Source organism: Mus musculus, chromosome 2 (genome assembly GCF_000001635.26).
Source record: "Mus musculus strain C57BL/6J chromosome 2, GRCm38.p6 C57BL/6J".
NCBI lineage: Eukaryota > Metazoa > Chordata > Mammalia > Rodentia > Muridae > Mus > Mus musculus.
In genome coordinates, this window is record NC_000068.7 from 130,520,755 (window position 1) to 130,543,194 (window position 22,440).

The following is a 22,440-nucleotide window of genomic DNA, read 5'->3' on the forward strand; positions in this document are numbered from 1 at the left end:
GCTGGATGGGCTTCAGGGTTCCAGCTGCCCTCGAGTCGTCCTGTTCCTCCTACCCAGTAAACTTCGCAGTGTGCTCTGCCCAACTTGGATGGAATCGTTTCTGTAGTCTGTCTTTGGTGCCCTGTCTGGCATGAGTAGACATTTATTCATATCTCCCAAAGGAAAGTCCTGTGACAAGGAGTAGTAGAGGACAATTCTATTGCTCTATGGAGAACAGCCCATGGAAACCAGATGGGGATCAAGGAATATAGCTAGTCTGTAGCAGTTGTTAAGACCAATTCTAACTTTTATAATTATCTAATATGGTCATTACTAAAGAGAGGAAATAGGAGGCATGACAGAAAGGGCAGTTCCAAGACTGTTGGTATCCCATGCCTTTTGCATTGTGTCATGACATCTTTGTCTTTTAGGTAGGTTCTTATAATGATAAATTGGTTACCCCAGTTCTAGAAATAATAATGAGATCCAGTCAAGTCTACTGGTAAAGGGATGACTGGTCTAAGTTTCTGGAGATTTCTTTTGCTATATGTTCTTTCTTAAAGTTATTCCAGGTAGAGGAGAAAGCTCCTGCATCTTAGTAAGGTCAGTGCAAATTATCTCTGATCTAGGCAGATAACCCTATAGGGGAATTTTAAAATCCGAAAGGAAAGGAGGCTGGGAATCTAGCCCAGTGAATAGAGTGTTTGCCATTCAGGCCTGAGGACCTGAGTTTAGAATCCAAGCACTCTTTGGCATACCTCCTTAATCCCAGAGCTAGGGAGGCAAAGACTTCATGTTGTTCCCTGACTGGCCAGATTGGTGAGCTCCAGGGTCAGTAAGAGATGCTACTTCAGAAACAATAAATATGGTGGAAAATGGCTGAGGAGATCCTGTTGTCCACCTGTGGCTTCCACATGTGCACGCGCACATTCAGACTTCACTTGGGACAAAAAAGGAAAGTAGTTATTAGGCGGATGTACCAGAGCTCTGCCGCCGAAGGGTTTGTGTTCAGTTACATCTTTAGAAAAAATCACTGGTGCTGGGCAGTGGTGGCGCACGCCTTTAACCCCAGCACTTGGGAGGCAGAGGCAAGCGAATTTCTGAGTTCGAAGCCAGCCTGGTATACAGAGTGAGACAGCCAGAGCTACACAGAGAAACCCTGTCTTGAAAAAAAAAAAAAAAAAGAAAAGAAAAAAGAAAGAACGAAAAGTCACTGGCTTCAATGTGAGGAGTTGGTAGAAAGGAGGACAGCCTTGAAGGCCACAATCACTTACCAGGTAAGAGTTGACAGAAGAGTTTAGACCTTTGTCTTAAACTGTTGGAAACAGAGCACCACTTAGTACTCATTGATTGAGAACATGTAGCACATCCCACCAGACAGCCGCACAGATGGGACTGTGGTAGACATTGTACTGTTCTGTAATCTGTGACACCAGCTGCTTCTAGGTGATGGTGATGGGACCCTATTGGCATGTTTTTTTTTTTTGTAAAATTAATTCTTTTTGGGAAATATACCCCCAGAGATACCATAGTAAAGCATTCTGGTAAATCCTTGGAGAGAAAGCCTAGACACATGACATGGGGTAGGGGAAGGAGGGAGACAGACGTAGACAGAAGTCAGCCACCATGTCCATGAGCTCATCAGGACAGCACTTCGGGAGCAAGGGAAATGACGGAGCTGTGAGCACTATCTGCTGAGTGCTCACCTGGATGCAGCATAAGTAGTTCTTTATTCCTGTCGAGAGCTCGGTCGGTCTCTCGTGAGATGTGTGACAACATACTTAAAGTTTTCTTCACTGCCTTATAGTCATTAAAGCTGTCAGTGAAGCACAAACTCTACCACAGTCTACTTCTGTCCAGTGTGGGCCAGCATAACACACAGAGTCATATATACCAGATTGGAGTTTTCCCTCTTAGTCAACTGTTGACATCAACTAGAAGTCATAGATGTCTTCTGAGAGGAGGAGCTGTAGCATGTGGCAGGTCATTTGTACACATTGCTTCTAGCTATGGTCTATGTCTACCGGGCATATCCAAATTTGTAATTCACAGATCACAAAACTAACTTATGATGTGAAGCTTCTTTGTATCAAGTAAATTGTTCTAGGGCTCAGTTCTAAACTAGGAGAGTGATCCTGCAGATAAGACCTCCTTTATGAGCTTAGGGTCCCACAGGACCCGCTAGGCTGTTTGCCTCGGCATAGCTCAGTTCTTTTCTGACCATTCAGTACGTAGATAAGAAAGATACCCAGCATGTGTCATGGCCTTTCTCCAGGATTCAAAGTAGCCAGGGGAGAATGATGGGGTAAGGAGCTCATCCTTTATGTTAGAGGGAGGAGCCTGGCAGGCCTGCAACTGTGACCTGGGAAAACGAGGCTCAAGTCACAAGACAACCCTGGGGTTTGCTTTGTTCTATTCTGCTTTTATGTCCAGCATACATATCTAAGATACATAAACTCCTGCTCTTGAAGTCCTATTAGCTTGGCATCATTAGCATGATGGTCAGGTTAATGTCCTATGAAACTACGAGACCAAATACTGGTAAACTTGGCCACAGCTAGATGGATGAGGGTTATTTATCACTGAGGCAGTTCTTTTCATGAAAATGGAAACAGCCTGGTATAGCTGTCTCCTGAGAGGCTCTGCCAGCACCTGACTAATACAGGTGCAGATGCTCACAGCCAACCATTGGACTGACCCTGGAGACCCCAATAGAAGAGTTAAGTGAAGGAATGAAGGATCTGAAGGGGATTGCAACCCCATAGGAAGAACAATATCAACTAACCAAACTCCCCAGAGCTCCCAGGGAATAGACCACCAACCAAAGAGTACACATGAAGGGATCCATGACTCCAACTATATATGTAGCAGAGGATTGCCTTATGTGGCATTTATGGAAGGAGAGGCACTTGGTCCTGTGGAGGCTCGATGCCCCAGCATAGGGGGATGGTAAAGGGGTGAAGCAGGAGTGGGTAGCTGGGTGGAGGAGCACCTTCATAGAGGCAAAGGAGAGGGGGAAGGGATGGGGACAACATTTGAAATGTAAATAAATAAAATAACCAATTTAAAAAAAAGAAAATGGGAAACAGTTCCAAATAACATGTGCAACTTTTAAAAAAGCATATACTTGTCCCATTAACCTAGATTCAGATGGCGGTTCTACATCAGGAAGAAGGCTGTTGGGAAAGCCAGCTATTCAGTCTGCAGCTCCAGTTGATAACTGACTCGGTTTACCAAAAGCCAGTGTTGATTTGACTCACTTGCTTACTATATAGCCGAGGCTGTCCTGAAATTTACTATATAGCCCAGACATGCCAGGAACTGCAGATCTTCCTGCCTCGGCTTCCACCATACCTTGTTTAAAAAAGACCATGCGTCCTCTGTGTTAGCCTGTTTGGTATTCTTTCTCTTTATCCCTTCCTTTTCCCTTCCCTCCAAGGTCATGTTTCCCAGACTGTCCTCAAACTCTTGAGTTTCACAACATTCTTCTATCTTAGTCGCTGAGACTTAGCATGCATCTGTAAAATCCAAGCTTTTTCTCCCAGCCCCAAGCTCCCTGAATAACGACCCTGAGACTCAAATTGTACTTACAAACTCCTAGGCCATAAGTTTTGGCTACTCCCTGACCATCTCATGAATCCCATTTATTCTAATCTAAGTTCTGCCACGTGGCAGGTTACCTGTGTTCCGGTTCCATGCCTGTCCTCCTTCCTGTTCAAGGTGCCCCATCCTCCTGCGAGTCCTCTATCCCAGAATCCTTTCTTCCTATCAGAATATCCCACCTTCTGTTTCCTGTCTCGGCTACAGGCCAGTGAGCTTTAATTGGTGTTCCGTCCATACTGTACACAGAGCTTGTCTCTGAGTATCACTGTAGCTGGATGCCCTACAAGTTTTCACGTTTTCTGTACCGCTGAAGAGCTCTGCTTATGTGGAGACGGAGCCTTTGGTAGGTAGGTCAGTGCTCCTAGAGCTTACACTTGCTTTTCCTATAACAGTCTTTATCCAGTAGGTAGGGAATTCATATACCTGTGGGTATTCTGCTGTAATAGGTGCCCCTAATATAACCCAGTTCAGGCCAGACCCCCTTCCTTACCTGGCCTTTAAGTGCTCCACTGAAAGTAATATGTCATAGTGATATTTTGAAATTAGTTAGCTCAAGGCCAGAGACTAGTAAATCCTAATTTTTTTTTGTTTTCCTTTGCCAGTGTGAGTTACCACAAGAAATGTGGTGCAAATTCTTAAGATAGGGTCATGGAATATGAATGTCGCTGTGCTTGGCCAGGGTTTGTCAGAATCGGGTGCCTGGCCTCACTGTAATTAAAGGGATGACCCAAGCTTAGCTGTCAGCTGAGAAGTGGCACTTTCCCTAACAGGCTAGTCTCGTAGTCCTGAAGTGATGGAGCTAGCTGCCTCCCACTCCCCATTCATTCAGAGGCTCTAGTGTCTTCCTCACCAGTGTGTGTCATACAGCAAAGACTATGCTAGGGACATACAGCAAGATCCCACTAGAGACTTGGACAAGACGTCGTTATCGTCCTGAACTGAAAAGCAGGAAGTCAGGCTGGGAAGAAGGCTCAGTCAGTAAAACGTTTGAGGACCTAAGTTCCATCCCCAGAACCAGTATTAAAAGGCCTAGGAGATGGGTAGACCTCTGGGACTTTCTGACCAGTTCCTGGGGGCTGGAGAGATGGCTCATCGGTTAAGGGCACTGACTGCTCTTCCAGAGGTCCTGAGTTCAAATCCCAGCAACCACATGGTGGCTCACAACTGATGTCCTCTTCTGGTGTGTCTGAAGACAGCTACAGTGTACTTATATTTAAAAAAAAAAAAAGAAAAAAAAAAACAAGCTCCTGGAGAATGACAGGACATGAAACTGTCATCTGACACTGACGCACGCATGCAGGATGAGTACAGCCTCAGGCAGAACAGACCCTGCCTTGGTGATAGGAAGGGCCAATGGGAACTGCTTTCTGCTGTGTCACTGGACTTCCTTAATAAGCATTTTTGTTGTTGTTGTTTTTTTTTTTTTTTTTTTTTTTGGTTTTTCGAGACAGGGTTTCTCTGTGTAGCCCTGGCTGTCCTGGAACTCACTTTGTAGACCAGGCTGGCCTCGAACTCAGAAATCTGCCTGCTGCTGCTGCTCCTACTGCTCCTCCTCCTCTTCCTCCTCCTCTTCCTCCTCCTCCTCCTCCTCCTTCTCCTCCTCCTCGTCCTCCTCTTCCTCCTCCTTCTTCTTCGTAGGTGGTAGTGAGTTTAATCTGAGGAATAAAGCTAATTGGCTGTGATGATGCTTGGGTGGGTGCACTACTGCACTTGGGAGGAAGGAGTTGCCTTTGAATTCTGACCAGCACGTGTCTGGTCAGGTCACTGTGAAAGGTGTATCACCAGATACGGTGTTCTGGAAAGAAACAGTGGCATAGGACTTGGCATCTGTCTGACAGGCTGGAGAAAGGCTGTACAGCATTTCTGCAACTCCCTGCTGATTGGAAGCTCGAGGCTGTATCTTTCATCTTAGTTACAAACTGGAACTTTCTCACTCACCGGCATTTGTCTTAGGAAGAAGCGCTGAATTTGTTCACACATTACAAATCCACTTCCTCAGTTTCCTAAAATGCTCAAGGTGTAAAGAAGAAAATTGAAAAAGAAAAAGAAAAGATTTTGTTCCCAAGAAGAAGACAGAGAAGAGAGGAAAGAGGCAAAACCAGTGAGATTATCAGGTCCTGCATGTGGCCTTCCCCTGGGGTCCCCTACTTTTAGTGGCAGGTTAATTTTTAGAATGCCAGTAGAGAAGACACGTGTGGCACGTAATGGAACTGGACAGACATTTGAGTCACCTCGATGAGCTAAGACCCCATGGAAATTAGCAAGAATCGTGACAAGGGCTTTGGGTACTCACCACGACTGCACTCTGGAAGAGACATAGGAAAGGCACCAGCTGACCTGGTTTACATTATTGAGTGTGTCTGGTTGTTGTGTTCTTTTACATAGAACTCTGGTGGCTGTGAGGCGAGAGTGCACGAAAGAAACTCAGCAGTAGCAGGGACCTGAGATCCAGCAAGTTCTGGTGATCCCTGGAGAACAGGGAAGCAAGACAAGAAAGGACTGTAAAGTCAGAGATAAAATAAGTGACTTCTACAAATATTCCTTCAGAAAAGTGCAGTCTCTGGAGATAAATGATCAGATAGAAAAGCAGCATAAAAACTAATTTTTGTATGTAGGCCATAAAAAGTACTTTTAAAATATATCTCTTATTTTAGTATCCAAGCTATAAAGTACTTAAGAATCGATTTAACAAAATATTTGCAAAATCTTTAGAGAAAATTATAAAAAATGTTTGCATACATTAAAGGAAAACAGCTTAAACTAGTGAAGAAATAAAATCTCTGGTTAGGAAGTTCAGCGCGTGAGAAGATGCCAGCTGTCCTCAGACTGACACCCAGATTCAATGCAATTCCAATAAAAATCCCAACAGGTGTTTTTGTGGAACTTGCCAAGCTGATTCTAAAATTTTTATGGAGGAGAAAAGAGTCAAGACTAGCCAAGACAATCCCAAAGAAGAAGAACAAGGTGAGGGGAGCTGCCTTAGCAGACACGATGAGTCCTTATTACACCAGTTTGATGTTGTCAGTAGGGCAGACAGACGGACTAGTGCAGACAGACCCCTGTATAAATGGAAACAGATTTATCATAGAAATGCTGTTCCCTTTTGGTTGGGGAAGGAATGGCCTTTACAATATATAGTACTAGAACACTGGGCAGACCTATGAGAGTAAGTGAAGTGCACCATCTGCCTTGTATAAAATGGAAGTACCGGTTCCATTTGACACACATACTGAAGTTTAAAGGTCAAGATTGTAAACCATGAAAATAATAATGGAAAACACACCTGTGACATCACCACAAGAAAGGATTTCTTGTCCCCGTCCCCACCCCCAGCAGGGTTTCTCTGTGTAGCCCTTTGTAGACCAGGCTGGCTTAGAACTGAGATCCACCTGCCTCTGCCTCCCAAGGATTCGGGCAAAGCCATGTGCCACCACCGCCCAGCAGGAAACGATTTCTTTTTTTTTTTTTTTCAATTTTTATTTTATTTTATTTTATTATTAATTTATATTTTATACTCCATATTCCATTTTCCACCCCCACCCCCATCCACCCTCCAACAGCTCTACATCCCACACCTGACTCCCCATAGATGTCCCCACCTGATCTCTAAACTCCTTGGGGCCTCCAGTCTCTTGAGGGTTAGGTGCATCATCTCTGAATGAATAAAAACCCGGAAGTCCTCTACTGTATGTGTGTTGGGGGCCTCATATCAGGTGGTGTATGCTGTCTGTTTGGTGGTCCAGTGTTTGAAAAATCTCAGGGGTCCAGATTAATTTCTTATACCTGAAAATGTTGGTAAAGTGAAAGATTGATGAATTTGACTGCATGCAACACAAAAATATTGTTGATAAGTAGAGACCATAAAAGAAAATAAAGGAGCACAGGTAACTGTGGTCAGTTAGTATCCAGAATACATACAGAAATAACGGAAAAGTAAAACAGTGGAGAAAATGCTAAATGAGGCACTGCACAGAGGAGGAAACCCTTCGAACCGGTAAGCTGGAAAGATGATGACCCTATTGGTAACATAGAAATGTCAGTATATTTTATATATTCAATGTACTTAAAGCATAACAGTAGCAAGTGTGGATGAAGGTTCCAGTGGAACCTATTCTGTCACAGTGGTAGTGTAAACAGTCACAGTTACACTGAAAGTCAGTTCCGAGCCTGTGACTCGGTGGTTAAGAGATCAAGTGTGGGCTGGAGAAATGGCTCAGCATTTAATAGCATTGCCTGCTCTTGCAGAGAATCCGAGTTCCTTTCCTAGCACTTAAGTCAGAAGCACACAGCCGCCTCTAACTCCAGCTGCCTGGGACCCGGTGCCATCTTCTGGCTTCTTTGGGGACACACAAGCACCGCACACTTACACAGATATACCTGTATGTAACTAAAACTCAAGTAAATGTTGTTTAAAAAGACCAGACCAAAACTGTACCTCTCATTTGTTAAAAAGAACAAATGACAGTTACAAACAACAGTTTGAATGATTTCAGAACATGTCTTAGGGTTTCTATTGCTGAGATAAAACAGTGAAGAAAGAGTTTATTTCAGTTTACTCTTCCCGTTGACAGTCGTCCATCATTGAGGGAACAGGAACTTGAAGGCAGGCGCTGATGCAGAGGCCATGGAGGGATACTGCTTAATGGCTTGTTCCTCATGGCTTGCTCAGCCTGCTTTCTTATAGAACCCAGAACCACCTGCCCAGGGATGGCACCACCCACAATGGGCTGGGCTCTCCCCCATCAATCACTAATTAAGAAAATGCCATACAGGCTTGCCCACAGCCCACTCCTGAGGCATTTTCTTACTTGAGATTTCCCGCCTCTTAGATGACATATGTCAAGTTGATACAAAACTATGCAGCACATGAGCATAATGTTGATCCAAAAGAAGAGCACATTAGCACTTGGTATGCTTCCATTTCCATCACAAGATCCACTGAGCAGTAATAAGGATGCAGTAGATGAGATACACAGCATAACAAGACAGCAATGAGCTCCAAGGTTACCTGTGAAAGGACAGAGGGGAACAGAAGGAGAAAAAGAATCCAGAATGAACTTGTAAGTTAAAGTGGATGGTAGGTGTACCGTTAAAAAAAAATGTTGAAGCATATAACCTTGGTTCAGTTACAGTTTGACTAAGAAATGAAATGGTCTTTGATGCTACCTCGTGTTTTCTAGAGAAGTTGATGTCATCCAGTCACTCAGTTCTACAGCTTCTACCAGGAGTTAGGCAAGCTGTTTCTCAGAGCAGAAATGAAAGTAGTGTAAGGCCTGCTCTGTTGTCCTGACATAGGCAGAACAAGCTCTGTCTTTTCTCCTGTCCCTTCCCTGGGGGTCCTGATAGTACTGTGAGGCAGCAGTCTCTCATTCCTTACCCTTCTATGTTAAAGGTTGTGTTCTGTGGGGCTAGGCCTGTACCCAGTTGGGACAGCTTGCTTTGCATACAGAGCCCTGGGTTCGATCCCTGACCCCACATAAAATGGAGCATGGTGACACATTCCTTTAATATCAGCGTTCTGGAAGTGGAGGCAGGAGGGCCATAAAGTCAAGGTCATTTTCAGTTCCATAACAAGGTCAAGGCCAGCAGTGGCTAGTACAGTAGTCTCATTCTACCTTTCTCTGCTCGACATCATTTTAAAAAAAGAAATTGTAGGACTCTTAGGAATTTCACCTGTCCTGTGCCAGCATGGAAACCCAGCTTAGACCAAAGACGATGCAGTGTCAGTGGAGTGGGGAATTCCAGGGTTAGCGGTGTTCTCAGTTCTGTATGCAAGAGTTGGCACAAAGAAAAGAAAAGCCGGAAACTTTCCTATCCTCGTGTGCCGGCCGCAGAGTCTCAGATTGGTTGTCTTGGTGAAATAACATTGCAGGATCTGCAGGGTTTAAAGTGAAATCTCCTGAGTCAGTAAGGAGTGAGGACTGTGAGGCTGATGGCCCTTACCTTTAGATGTACAGTATCATGTATACATTGTCATGCCAGGCCCAGGAAGGAGCCTTAATCATCCGACAAAATCAACTTCCCCAAAGCTGCTATCTCCTTCTTTTAGTCATTCCTATTTCCAGAGTCGGAAACCTGGGGGCTCTCCTTCACTTCCGTCTATCTCCAAACGTAGCTCCAGAATAATAGCTCAGGTGCATCCGCTTGCTCATGTTGTCATCTGTCTTAATCACAGTTCTGTGGCTGCGAAGAGACAGCATGGCCAAGGCAACTGTTATGAAAGAAACCATTTGATTGGGGGCTTGCTTACAGTTTCCAGAGGTTTAGTCTATTATGGTGGCACATAGGCATGTGCTAGAGCAGAGACCCTTCTGATCCATAGCCAGAGAGAGAGAGAGAGAGAGAGCACGCACCTGGGCCTGACGTGGGCTTCTGAAACCTCAGAGACACTTTCTCCAGCAAGGTTACACCTCCTACTCCTTTTTAAATAAAGCCACTTCTTGACAACCAAGCATTCAAATATGTGGACCTGTGGAGGCCATTCTTACTCAGACCACATCATCTTACCTGCATCTATCCTATGCTTTGATTGTTGTCTCTCTTCAGTCTTATTTTTCACAAAGCAACCAGAGGTATTCTTTATCATGTAAACTAGTTTCATTCTTAAGCCCTCAATGAGTTTACTTCTATATTTAGGATCTAAACCCCTGTCTTCAGTATCTCCGAGAAAATGAGTAGTCTTACCTTGTCAGACTCTTCCTGCTTCCTGCCATCTCTCTTCCTCCTGCCATCCCCACCACCCTATTTCGTATGACACTTACTGACTTCTCAGTCTCCGAACAGGGGAACCTTCAGCTGCCTCTGGCTCTTCACAGAAACAGTACCTCCAGCCTCATCCTTCCACATGGGCATCTACTGTTGATCTAAATTTTGTTCTTTCTGATAATTTTTTAATAGCATTCTGCTTTTCATGACGTGTGTGTGTGGTTTTTTTATTTGTGTTACTAGTTTAATGTCGCCTAATGATTTCCTGAATACTGCTGTGTACCACATATGACATTGTAGCATTCACTTCTCACATTGAAGCTGAGATAATACAGTTGAGAAAGTTAACTGATTTACAGGCTCTCATATCAAGACACTTAATTTACCTACATTCTTCCTATGCCAGCTATGCTATAGTTGCTCTAGGATTGATAACCATTCTCTGTCACTTCATCCCTCTCTACTGCTTCCCACCCACCACACCCCTGTGAGAGTGCTGTCCACCCATCCTTGTCATACAGTGCTAGAGGCTGGGTGCCTCGTCTCTGAAAGACCCCTAAAGAGGCACTGGCTAACCAGTCATTCAGAGTAGTGCACATTTGAGTTTCATCTTGTCTTTGCATGATGGTTAAAACACATACATACATACATACATACATACATACATACATGCATACATGCATACATGCATACATACATGCATACATAAACAGGTGACCCAATTTTTCCCTTTATAATCCCCACTCCCAGTTTACAGGTGTAGTCCATTTTGGTCACACATTGTAATAGTCCTCTAACTAACGAATGATCATATGAAAAGTATGCATCCTCCCCCTGTGGATTCTTGGTATCGAATGAATCCTTAGGACTTGAAGCGATGTAGGAGAAAGGTGAATTTTCCGTGTTAGGCTGGTAATATTCACCTGGGTCTGTGTCCCCTCCTGTCCCTCACACAGGACTTACCAACAGGTCGGGTGTGGTCAAGCAGAATGGCTGCTTGGTGTCTCTACCTCTTAATAATTCCTTTCATTTCTCTTAACCTTTCAGGCTCTCCCTGCTTGTCCTATCCAGGCCACCTGTGAGGCTGCCTCCAAGGAAGAAAACAAGGAAAAAAACCGCTATGTAAACATCCTGCCCTGTGAGTGTTTGTAGGGATTCTTGGAGCGCAATCTGAAGCTAGACCTCTAGATAGAGGCTTTGAGGATGGAAAGAGTTGGTAACAGGAGGGCAATAAGAAGAGTGTGCTTGGTCCTTAGGGCTAAAAGCATGTGTACCCCCAATCCCCCAGGCAACACACAGTCAGGTGGGACAGTGGAACACAGTTTGAATTGCAGGCCTGTTTCTAGAGACCAGGAAGGAGAACTTCCTGGAACCAGGCAGAAAGTAGGTTATGTGGTTGGTTGGTTTGTTTGATATACACACTGCTTACTCAAACGATCATACAAAGTTCTCTCTTTAGCTGTGAGCAAGGATGCAGTGAAAGCACTGAACAAAACCACTCCATTGCTAGAAAGAAGGTTTATTGGGAAATCAAACTCCAGAGGCTGTCTCTCAGGTCAGAGAAAACACTAAAAGCAGGGAGAAGCCTTGCCAGTGTTAAGAGGAGCAGGTAGAGACAGGATCAGGCATGTGAGTCAGGACAGCCAGGGCCCAGCATAGGGGTATTGATCTGTTACAGCCCATTGCCAGAGGTGGTTGGTTGTCAGGGTCAGGTAAGGGAAGTTGTCTGCTGAGCAACACAGGCACAGGCAGGCAAATGCACACAAAATAAATATAAAAGAAAATGTTTTCTACAATCTAAAGGCTGCGTGTAGGTGTAGGTTCTATGAACCTAGCACATGGGAAGTTCAAGCAGGAGGATTGTTGTGAGTTCAAGTCAGCCTGGGCTACAAAGTAAGACTATATAAAAAAACAAGACATATTGGAATACCATGTCTCAGTCACAGAGACATAAGGTATCTGAGCTAATCTGCTTCAAGACAGTAAGAAACAAGATTGGATCTAGTGAAGTGTTAATTGCTTGTTTGTTTGTTTGTTTGCAGATGACCACTCTAGAGTGCACCTGACACCTGTTGAAGGGGTCCCAGATTCTGATTACATCAACGCTTCATTCATTAATGTAAGGGGCCTGCACTCTTCATGTTCATCCCGTGAGACGCTGTTAGCTGCCATCTAGTGATTCCTTCCTAGCTATGTTTTGAGAGATTGCCACCCAACAAATCCGGTTTCTTAAGTGACTAATTCCTTTTTTTTTTTCATTTTTTTATTAGATATTTTCTTCATTTACATTTCATATGTTCTCCTGAAATTCCCCTATACCCTCCCCTACCCACCCACTCCCACTTCTTGGCCCTGGCGTTCCCCTGTACTGGGGCATATACAGTTTGCAAGACCAAGTAGCTAATTTAAAATTATATTTTTGTTTACTTTTTCATTATTCACTATAGTTTCCAATACAGAAATCTGAATATAGATGCATATTTCTTTTTTTAGATTTATTTATTCATTATATGTAAGTACACTGTAGCTGTCTTCAGACACTCGAGAAGAGGGCATCAGATCTGGTTATGGATGGCTGTGAGCCACCATGTGGTTGCTGGGATTTGAACTCAGGACCTTTGGAAGAGCAGTCAGTGCTCTTAACCACTAAGCCATCTCTCCAGCCCATAGATGCATATTTCTGTAAACCCTTTTGTGAGCATTTCAAATGCTACAAACAAAAGCAGGCCTTACCCTCAGTAGTAAAAATAAGGGAGACCAAGACAAGAAAGACTGCTTGCTACCAAGTAAGTCTGGTCAGTGCCTCCCCTGTGAACCAAGGCCTGAGGGAAGGAAAGCAGTCCCAGGTACCCTGGAGTGGTGCAGGCAGCTGCAGGCGTCTACATTCTGGGCAGCACAAAGACTACCTCCCCTGCTAAGGATCACAGGACTTGAAGCACAGACAGTTGACACATTGACATGAGACTCTGGTCTAGACTGATAGGAGCCAGCTCCTCACCACCGTTAGGTGCCTGAGAGCATAGCAAGTCTTTCAAAGTGTGTCTACCTGCAGGAATGTGAATTCCACCCACACAGCCAGCTGGGACTCAGGTTTCAGAAAGCAGAGACAAGGAGGCAGCTAAGTAGCCACATTTCATCAGTCCCTTAGTAGTTTTTCCTCTGTTCTGCTTTAATCATTAGGTGGGTGCTCTTCCACGAAGGTAACTAACTGACCCACTCCATATAGGAAGCACACTGGGGCCGGCTTCCACAAATGTGTGTTTGTGTTGATTTTTTTTTTAAGTTTTTTTGTGTGTGTGTGTGTGTGTGTGTTCCATTGAGACTTATACGGTGGCTTTTCATGAAGCCAGGAAGGTAGGGTACTTAGTGTGTTTAAGAGCCCATTAGTCTTAACTAGACATTTAGAAGTGGGGCAGAATTGAGTATCCTGAATTACAGCTGTCTCGATTTTCACATTGTAATGATTTAAAACATTTCTGCGGAAAAAACAAACAAACAAACAAAAAAAACATTTCTGGAAACTAAATTCCTGTTCTCAAAAGAATGTTGTCAGAAGCCTGCTATTAATTGCTGACATGCTTTCTTCTGCTGTGAAACAATTCTATCCTGCCTTTGTTTAAACTAGAACAGGGAATGACTTCTCAGGTTTAGGTCTGTCCTACCTTGGTGTGGCCTGGTGTCCCAGCAAGACTGCTTTCCCTTGCCCACCTTGCTGCCATCTATCTGCACAGGGAGAGAGGAAAGATCCTGTCTGATCTGAGTCTCTCAGAGGCTCCTTATCTCTTTGAATGACATCCCCTGTCTCCTTTGTTTCTTGTCTCCCACTGACTAATGGAGATGCTCACTGTCAAACCTGGCTGTTTCTGAAGGGTTTGTTCACACCTGAGAAACATCCTTCAGAACAGATACTTTGTCCTTCCCAAGTTCAGCCCAGCTCCACCCTGGAACTACCTTTTATGCTCTGCCTTGGAAGGCCTGACCCCATGAACACTAAAACCCACATTGTTGGCTACTAGAAAAGCATCAGAAACGTATAGACCAGGGGTCGGTCTCTGCAAACTCTCTGAGTATTCCTGGTAATTCCCCTTGAGAAGGCTACCCACACCATCTGAGCTTCACCATCTCTGACTCTCCTCTAACTCTCCTGGGCTTTCTGTAGTGGAAATTCTTGTGATTTGCCTAGACCGTTCACGGGGGAAGCTTTGTGAACTGAGAGGCCGACTGGAGAGTCAGTCTGCCAACTTCTGCTTTTCACTTTCTTTCTCATCCCTTTCCACTCAGGGCTACCAGGAAAAGAACAAATTCATCGCTGCACAAGGTAATGACAACTTTTTATTCTTGGGCTAAACCATGAGCCCATACTAATTTTGGCCAAATACTAAATGAAATAATGAAAATATAGTAACTTGGGCTGGTGAGGTGGTTCAGTGGGTAAGACCACTGACTGCTCTTCCAAAGGTCCTGAGTTCAAATTCCAGCAACCACATGGTGGCTCACAACCATCTGTAATGAAATCTGACGCCGTTTTCTGGTATGTTCAAAGACAGCAACAGTATATTTATTTATAACAGTAAATAAATTTTAAAAAACAAGAAAAAGAAAATACAGTAACTTTTCTCCAGTTGCTATCATCTAACAGATACACAGAGGGCTGGTGAAATGGCTCAGGTGGTAAAGTGGTTGCTACACAAACATGAAAACCTGAGTGTAGATTCCTAGCAACCTCATTAAAAGGCTTCATGGCGGCACATACTTGATTCCACTGCATGATAGGCAGAGACGGAAAGATCCTAGGGACTCACTGACTAGTCTATCTAGTCAGTCTAGACAGTCTATCTAGTTATCAAGCTCTAAGTCAGTGAAAGAGTGTCTTCAAAAAAATAAGGAAGAGAGTGATTGAGGAAACCCTAACATTCGACTTCTTACCCCATTGCCAGACAGTGCACCTCTACAGTAATATGCAAATGCACACAAATGCACATGAACATGTTGCATACATACTCTCACACAAGAAAGAAGGGAATAGCTGGGCAGTGGTGGCACATGCCTTTAATCCCAGCACTCGGGAGGCAGAGGCAGCCGGATTTCTGAGTTAGAGGCCAGCCTGATCTACAGAGTGAATTCCAGGACAGCCAGGGCTACACAGAGAAACCCTGTCTTTAAAAAAAAAAAAAAGGAAAGAAAAGAAAAGAAAAGAAAAAAAGAATGAATGGAAGGAAGGAAGATAATACATCTTATAGGTTTGCAACTAATGACAGTCATCTTGATGACTTAGTATCGAAAGGTCCATTTTACAAAGTCCCTTATGGAGAAAACCAATCAATAATATGTCATGCTTTTGCAGTTTTTCCTTCTTTTCCAAGATTAATCATTATCTTGTTTTTCTAGTCATCTAGTTTTTTATAAAAGATGCTACTGGTTTCCCCTTAAACTCTTTCCTAATAGTGTGTCTCCTTTCAACACCTTCAATAAGTGAGGTTTAAGTCTTTTTTTTTTTTTTTTTTTGAGGTAGGGCCTCACTGTGTAGACCAGCACAGGATCAATCCCCTGCCTCTCATGTACTAGGATTAAAGACACATGTCACCACATTCAGCTGAGCTGGATATTTGGTTGTTTGGTTAGTTGGTTGGTTTGATACTAAGACTTCCAATAGAGACCAGGATAACCTCCAACTCACAGAGATTTCTCTGACTCTGACTCCCAAATGCTGGTATTAAGAGCATGTGCCACCATGCTAACAAGCTGAAGAATTTAATTATTTATTGGAAGGGGGCTATCACTGGCACACACATGCCGTGGAATACATGTGGGTCCCAGAGACTGAGCTCAGCTCATCAGGTTGGACTGCAAGTGCCTCTACCCACTGAGCTATGTTGCTGCCTCCTAAGGCTTCATTGTTTTAAGTACATTTGGGGGCTTTCCTAAAACGTTAGTTTGATAGCAGATCCAGTGCCCCTAAGCCCTGTCAGAGTTTGATTGCAAAGACTTCTATTTACCATACCCTGGAATTCCACTAGCCTCTCCACTGTAAAATCCCCGCCTCCCTCTTATTGTACAGAGCCTGGCTTTGTTCAGGAACTTCTTATGACTTCCTGAGAAGGGCTGTATGGAAAGTAAATTTGAATTCCAGCCTGAACAGGTCCTTCAACCTTTCTGGGGTTGATGGCATTCACGGCAGAGTAATAGTAATAGGACAGAGTAAATGTCAGAGTCAGCCCTTGGCTTATTGTCTGGACTGTATTCAGTAACCATTCATGACTTCTAGTCTTTTACCCTTAGAAAACCATTGTGTTCTTTCCTACTTGGAAGCCTCCTGCTCACAATCCTAATGAAGTGTCTGGTACACACATGGTCGATACATGGGAAACATTCACTTGTCAGGTGGATGAATGGATAATAAGGTGGATATCCCCCTGAAGATATGTAGGCACAAAATTCCAAAAATCAGACTGAGTAGTCTCAGATCCTAGAGTTATTTCCCCTTTCCAATCCTCACTTCGGCTGCTTTAGGACCAAAAGAAGAAACAGTGAATGACTTCTGGAGAATGATATGGGAACAAAACACAGCTACTATTGTCATGGTGACCAACCTGAAGGAGAGAAAGGAGGTAAGCCGGAAACTTAGAAGCAAGCCCCAGTATATCTGGCATATCTGGTAGATGGAGGGTCTGCTCTGCTGGAGCTCTAAGCTGGAGCCTAGCTGTCTTCTTTCTTCTGTTACTCCACTAGTAGATTGTCCAGGCAGGCTAATGTGTCTCTTCCTGTAGCCTGGAAACTTCAGGTGAGTATCAGGACAGGGGCTAGAGGTGTCCATGGCACGTTGTCATGTCTGGAATTAAAATAGCTCATTCTCATTCCAAAGTAACCAAGAAGGGAGACGTGGGCCATTAACTAGAAAAGGCAAGAGGCTTTCCCCTCAGTGTCTCTGGTCCCTTATTCCTTTAGTTTCCTGTAGCACCTTCTAAAGCTTTTGGTATACCCTCAAGCTGATAGAGGGAACCATAGAAACGAATAAAATTAGCAGAGCCCCTAATATAGGTGTGGCCAGCAGGAGGGCAGTGAAGCTGAAGCCACACCAAGTCTGTTGGCTGCTGCTGCTGCTGCTGCTTTGTGTGTGTGTGTGTGTGTGTGTGTGTGTGTGTGTGTGTGTGTGTGTGAATTTCACATCATGCACCTGAATCTTACTCATCTCTCTCTCCCTTCATATGCATCCTCCACCCTTGTTACCTCCCCACCCCCAACTCAGAAAAAAATCTCTAGTATGTCACAGTGTATCCCACAGTCCACCCTTTCGTCCATATTATTTGCTTATTTGTTCATTGCAATGACTTGCTGGTCTGTTAAAGGCCTCTGGCTTCTGCTACTCTGTTGATAGATACTGGGGACTCCTCTTGGGTATCCCGTTGTTGCTCTATGTCATGAAGATCCTATAGTTTTTGATCTGTAATACCAGCCCGTTCATGAACTCCCAGCAGTTCATTGATGGGGTAGTTGTTGGTATGAGCCAATTCAAAGCCCTAGATCTGGGCCTCAGAGTGTCTGAGCTGGTCAGCCCGCTGGCTCTCCTACTCACATGTCCATGGGGCAGGCTCACCAGTAACCACTGCTTCCAGGGCCAACTCTACCCTGCTGCCTGAGAGAGGACAGGGTCCTGGGGGCAGCTTCTAACAGCTCCTTTTTACTTCCTGGCCTGATCAGCTCTGTAGCTGGGCCATAGCCAGTGCCAAACTTGAGTGCTTTAGTCACTGTTCTATTGCTGTGAAGAAACACCATGACCAAGGTAACTCTTAGAAAAGATAGCACTTTTATTGGAGCTTGCTTACAGTTTCTAAGATTTAGCCCATTATCATTTGATGAGGAGATGGCAGCATGAAGGCAGGCTTGTTGCTTGAGAATAACAGAGTTCTACGTCTGGATCTGCAGGTAGTAGGAAGAGAGAAATGCCACACCTCCTCATCCTTCTCAAGTCATTCCACGCCCTGATGACTAAGCATTCAAATCTATGAGCCTATGGCGGCCATTCTCATTCAAACCACCACACTGAGTCATAGATCAGCCCACAGAGATGAATCCTCATTTATGACTTTCTCAAGGAGGGCCCTCTGTCACCTCAATCCATTGTGGATTGTTGAGCGCTTAGAAGGGTAGTTTGGGACCAGGGTCTATGATAGTATGCTCTAAGGCGACCAAGCAAACTGTTAGCTCTTGGAAGCTGCTGAGTCAGCAGGAAGACCTTGGGTAGACAACAAGCCAATAGTTTGTATGAGTACACTGTAGTAGCTCTGTCACAGCATTTGGCCAGTCCCTCCTTCACACAGGCTTGTGTCTAAAGCCTGACCTGGGAGATTGGGTGGTGCAGGTTTTGTGGTAAAACAGTTTCCTGTTTGCCTTGAGCTGAGCGGTAGGAGTGGAAAAGATGGAGAGGTCTGTGAGTAAGGCTGGGTGCCGCTGAAGAGAAAATAAGTTACAGCAACTAACCCTTTAGCTGACAGACGTGACAGAGGAGAGACAGGCTTTGTGGGGGGTTTTCTCTCAGTCCCTTTATTTACATCTGCAGTCTTGAGTGAGAGACATGTGTCTGTTTTCATTGTAGTGTAAATGTGCCCAATACTGGCCAGACCAAGGCTGCTGGACCTATGGGAATGTCCGTGTGTCTGTCGAGGATGTGACTGTTCTGGTGGACTACACAGTACGGAAATTCTGCATCCAGCAGGTACAGTCTTCTGCCTCCTATCCAGGCATTTGTGTGGTGTCTGCCAACCATTAAGAGGGTGGGAAGGTCTGGGTTGTCCCCTTCTTACTCAGGAGGTCAGAAATCACACAATATACCATCTGTGTGGGTTCTGCAACCAGGGATCTGACCTCCAGGAACTCCTCTGTTAAATAAGCAGTGTTTTTATGGCTGGGAGGAAAGGGACCTGTTCAGGCAAAGTGCTCTTGCCTTGAACGTGCCAAGGCCGTGTGAAGAGGGTTTCAGGAAGTGGGGCAGTCTTCTGGATGCTGGGTTCACCTTGCTAAAGATCTCTTATACCAAAGCTATGCCAGGACTATTGTAAACCTTCCAGAGTGACCGTGGAGGTCTGAACCACATTGGGGTTGTTGGGGTCCAGGGTGCTATGGAAAGAGGATTTACCAAGAATCCGGAGCCCTGCTAGCTGTGCTTTGATCCCAGCGCTGAGAGGCACAGGCAGGAGGATCTCTGACTAGGAGACCAGCCCGTTGTACATAGTGAGATCCTGCGCTCTGTGTATGTCTCCAACCCTGCTGTTTACCATAACGGTTCTTGGGCTCAGACCAGGCCACTAAAGTTCTCTTGAGTTTGGCTGTGTTTGTAGGCCAAGCATGGTAGCAGCTGCACAGCCTCCTGACCGCTGTCACGTGTGCCTGCCCTCCTGCTGCCCTCCTTGTCACCAGAACAAACACTTCACTCCTTACTGACAGGTGGGCGACGTGACCAACAGGAAACCACAGCGCCTCATCACTCAGTTCCACTTCACCAGCTGGCCAGACTTTGGGGTGCCTTTCACCCCAATTGGCATGCTCAAGTTCCTCAAGAAGGTGAAGGCCTGTAACCCTCAGTACGCAGGGGCTATCGTGGTCCACTGCAGGTCAGTGTGGCCTGACTCTTGCCACTTTCTGCCCCCTTGGCCAGTAAGGGGTCAGCGCAGGGACCTGACCCAGGGGGCTGACACAGAAGACATGCATAGCTGGGACCCCAGGCAGCAGCCAGAAGGAATCCTCCAGCTCTGTTCTGAGGTGGAGAATATGACCGGGGAGTTAGGCAGCTTACTCTGGTTCTGAAATAACTATGAAGGAAGACTTGAGTCAGAGACTATGTCTTACCTCCAAAAGCTGCATTTGCAGTTATAGAAATTGTTCCCTGGCTCCCATTATTTTCAGTATATACCCCTGACAATGCATGAGATAAAATCATCTGCTCTTGCTATTATATTTATTGGCGTTAATGTACCTTTCTTCTTAGGAGGGCAGCCCTCCTTGGTCTGGAGTAGAGAGACCACACTGTGAAGCCAGTTGGCTGACTCAGTTCCCTTGACAACTTGAGACCCTTAAATATCAGGGTACCCAGGCTCTGATAACTAGAGACCAGGAACTCCTAGCTCAGTAGGATTGTTGACACTAGCTCAGTGTTCTGTCCCATTAGGAATTACAGTTTGTCTGCTTGGAGCCCCCTGAGCTGTGCACTCTGCCCTGCCTGCCCCTGAACGCACTAACCCCATGCTCTCTGGCTACAGTGCAGGTGTAGGGCGCACTGGCACCTTTGTTGTCATCGATGCCATGCTGGACATGATGCATTCGGAACGCAAAGTGGATGTATACGGGTTTGTGAGCCGGATCCGGGCCCAGCGCTGCCAGATGGTACAGACAGACGTGAGTGACCAGCGGGTGAGGCAGGGGAAAGGCTTTCTATTGCCAGGACGCCTGCCTGCTCTGAGGACTCCATTGTGCATGGGCATCATACAGTGTGTATGCACATGCATGGAACGCATGTGTTGATCAAAGGACAGATTACATGTTAGTTCCTTCCTTCTGCCATATACGTAAAGAAAGTAGGCATGGGGATTGGAGAGGTGGCTCAGTGGTTAAAAGCACTAGCTTTTCTTCTAGAATATCCAGGTTTAGTTCCCAGCAGCCACATGGAATGGAAGCTAACAACTATCTGTAACAGTGTCTCCAGTTCCAGGAGACACAACACCCTCTTGTAGCCTGTAGAAACTAGTATGCACATAGTATTTACACATACATACATGAGGCAAAACACTCATACACATAAAATAAATAAAAATCTTTTTAAAAGGAAATAGCGCATACAAGAGGTTGTAGCTCCGTGGCTGGGGGAAACAGAAAGGTGGCTGTTGTTTCTATTGGACCTTAAGGATAAGGGAACAGTTGGTATTGAATGCAAACGTGCTAGGGCCCACAGTCATGATGCTGCTAAGTCCAAGAGCAATAGTGAGACTCTGGGCACATCACAGACCCGGGATGGATCCAGGCTGGTCTGCCCTGCAGACCTTGCAGGCTCCAGACTTTGGTATCCGCCAGGCCAGAACCATGTCTCCCAACCTAACCGCCCCACCCTCAGGAGAACTCATGCATTTCAAGTGCTGCGTCACTGTATTGGGACAGTATGAATGACAAGTCTATCCCTGCTAAAATCAGAGGGAAAGTGCACTGAGTAAAGCTAGCCCTGGGAGTGATCTGGTGCCATGCTGTTGGTAACTGAGACCTCTGTGATCCACATTTCAGATGCAGTACGTCTTCATATACCAGGCCCTTCTGGAGCATTATCTGTATGGGGACACAGAACTGGAAGTGACTTCTCTAGAAACCCACCTACAAAAAATTTATAACAAGATCCCAGGGACGAGCAACAACGGGTTAGAGGAGGAGTTTAAGGTGAGTTGAAGCTGGACAGTGTCCAAACAGAAGGGACCACATGGTCTTAAAAAAAAAAAAAAAAAAAAGGATCTAGGAAAAATGCTAATTCTGTGAGAGCCATGGCCAGTGGTAGTTGAGTGTGTCCTGCGTGATAAAGTCACTTGAACTGTCTGTAAGGGAAGTGAATAGAAACAGTATTTCCTTACACCTCTCAGCACCCCTCGGTGATTCTCATGTTCAGCAGTGTAAAAGGCAGGCCATGCAGTATTCCAACAGCTCGATACTGCCGTTGTAACACAGAAGCGCCCAGAGACAAGGGAACCAATGGCTTAGGCTGTTATTTCCAGGTAATAGGCAATGTTGGGCCCATGAACCCTAGGTTGCCGACCACTACTGATGCGATTAGACAGTGACTTAACACTTAGGCCTGTGACTAGGGGGTTAACTTGGTGATAGAACGTATGCATAGCATGTGGCTGTGGCGTCAATCCCCAGAAGCCTTCTGCTCCCCCCAAGAGTAAACAGATAAAACCCATGTCATATTCTCATGGAGAAGTACTCCTAGAATCCAGGCATGGTAGTTCACCCCTGTAATCCCAGCATAGACAAGAGGATCTCTGAATTTGATGCCAGCAAGCTCCAAGGCAGCCAGAACTACATAGAAAGACCTATCTCAAAATACAAACAAACAAAAATGAAGTTCCCAAGCCTAAGCTGAGCCGAGGGCTACAGGCCAACAATTACAGCTATGTGGGA

At 45.1% G+C, this 22,440-nt stretch overlaps 1 protein-coding gene across 4 annotated transcripts in view; it reads left to right on the top strand.

The window, feature by feature from the left end:
- Ptpra (protein tyrosine phosphatase, receptor type, A) overlaps window positions 1-22,440 on the top strand; it is a 104,023-nt gene that overhangs the window by 70,477 nt on the left and 11,106 nt on the right. For 3 of the 4 annotated variants that reach the window (NM_001355161.1, NM_001163688.1, XM_006498990.4), the window contains 8 exons: window positions 11,335-11,425; window positions 12,330-12,406; window positions 14,569-14,605; window positions 16,798-16,895; window positions 18,881-19,000; window positions 19,729-19,895; window positions 20,541-20,676; window positions 21,553-21,702. In NM_001355161.1, coding sequence (NP_001342090.1) covers window positions 11,335-11,425; window positions 12,330-12,406; window positions 14,569-14,605; window positions 16,798-16,895; window positions 18,881-19,000; window positions 19,729-19,895; window positions 20,541-20,676; window positions 21,553-21,702 — 876 coding nt within the window. Of the gene's footprint in view, window positions 1-11,334; window positions 11,426-11,734; window positions 11,843-12,329; window positions 12,407-14,568; window positions 14,606-16,797; window positions 16,896-18,880; window positions 19,001-19,728; window positions 19,896-20,540; window positions 20,677-21,552; window positions 21,703-22,440 lie in introns of all 4 variants that reach the window. The other variant, NM_008980.2, reaches the window with a different exon arrangement.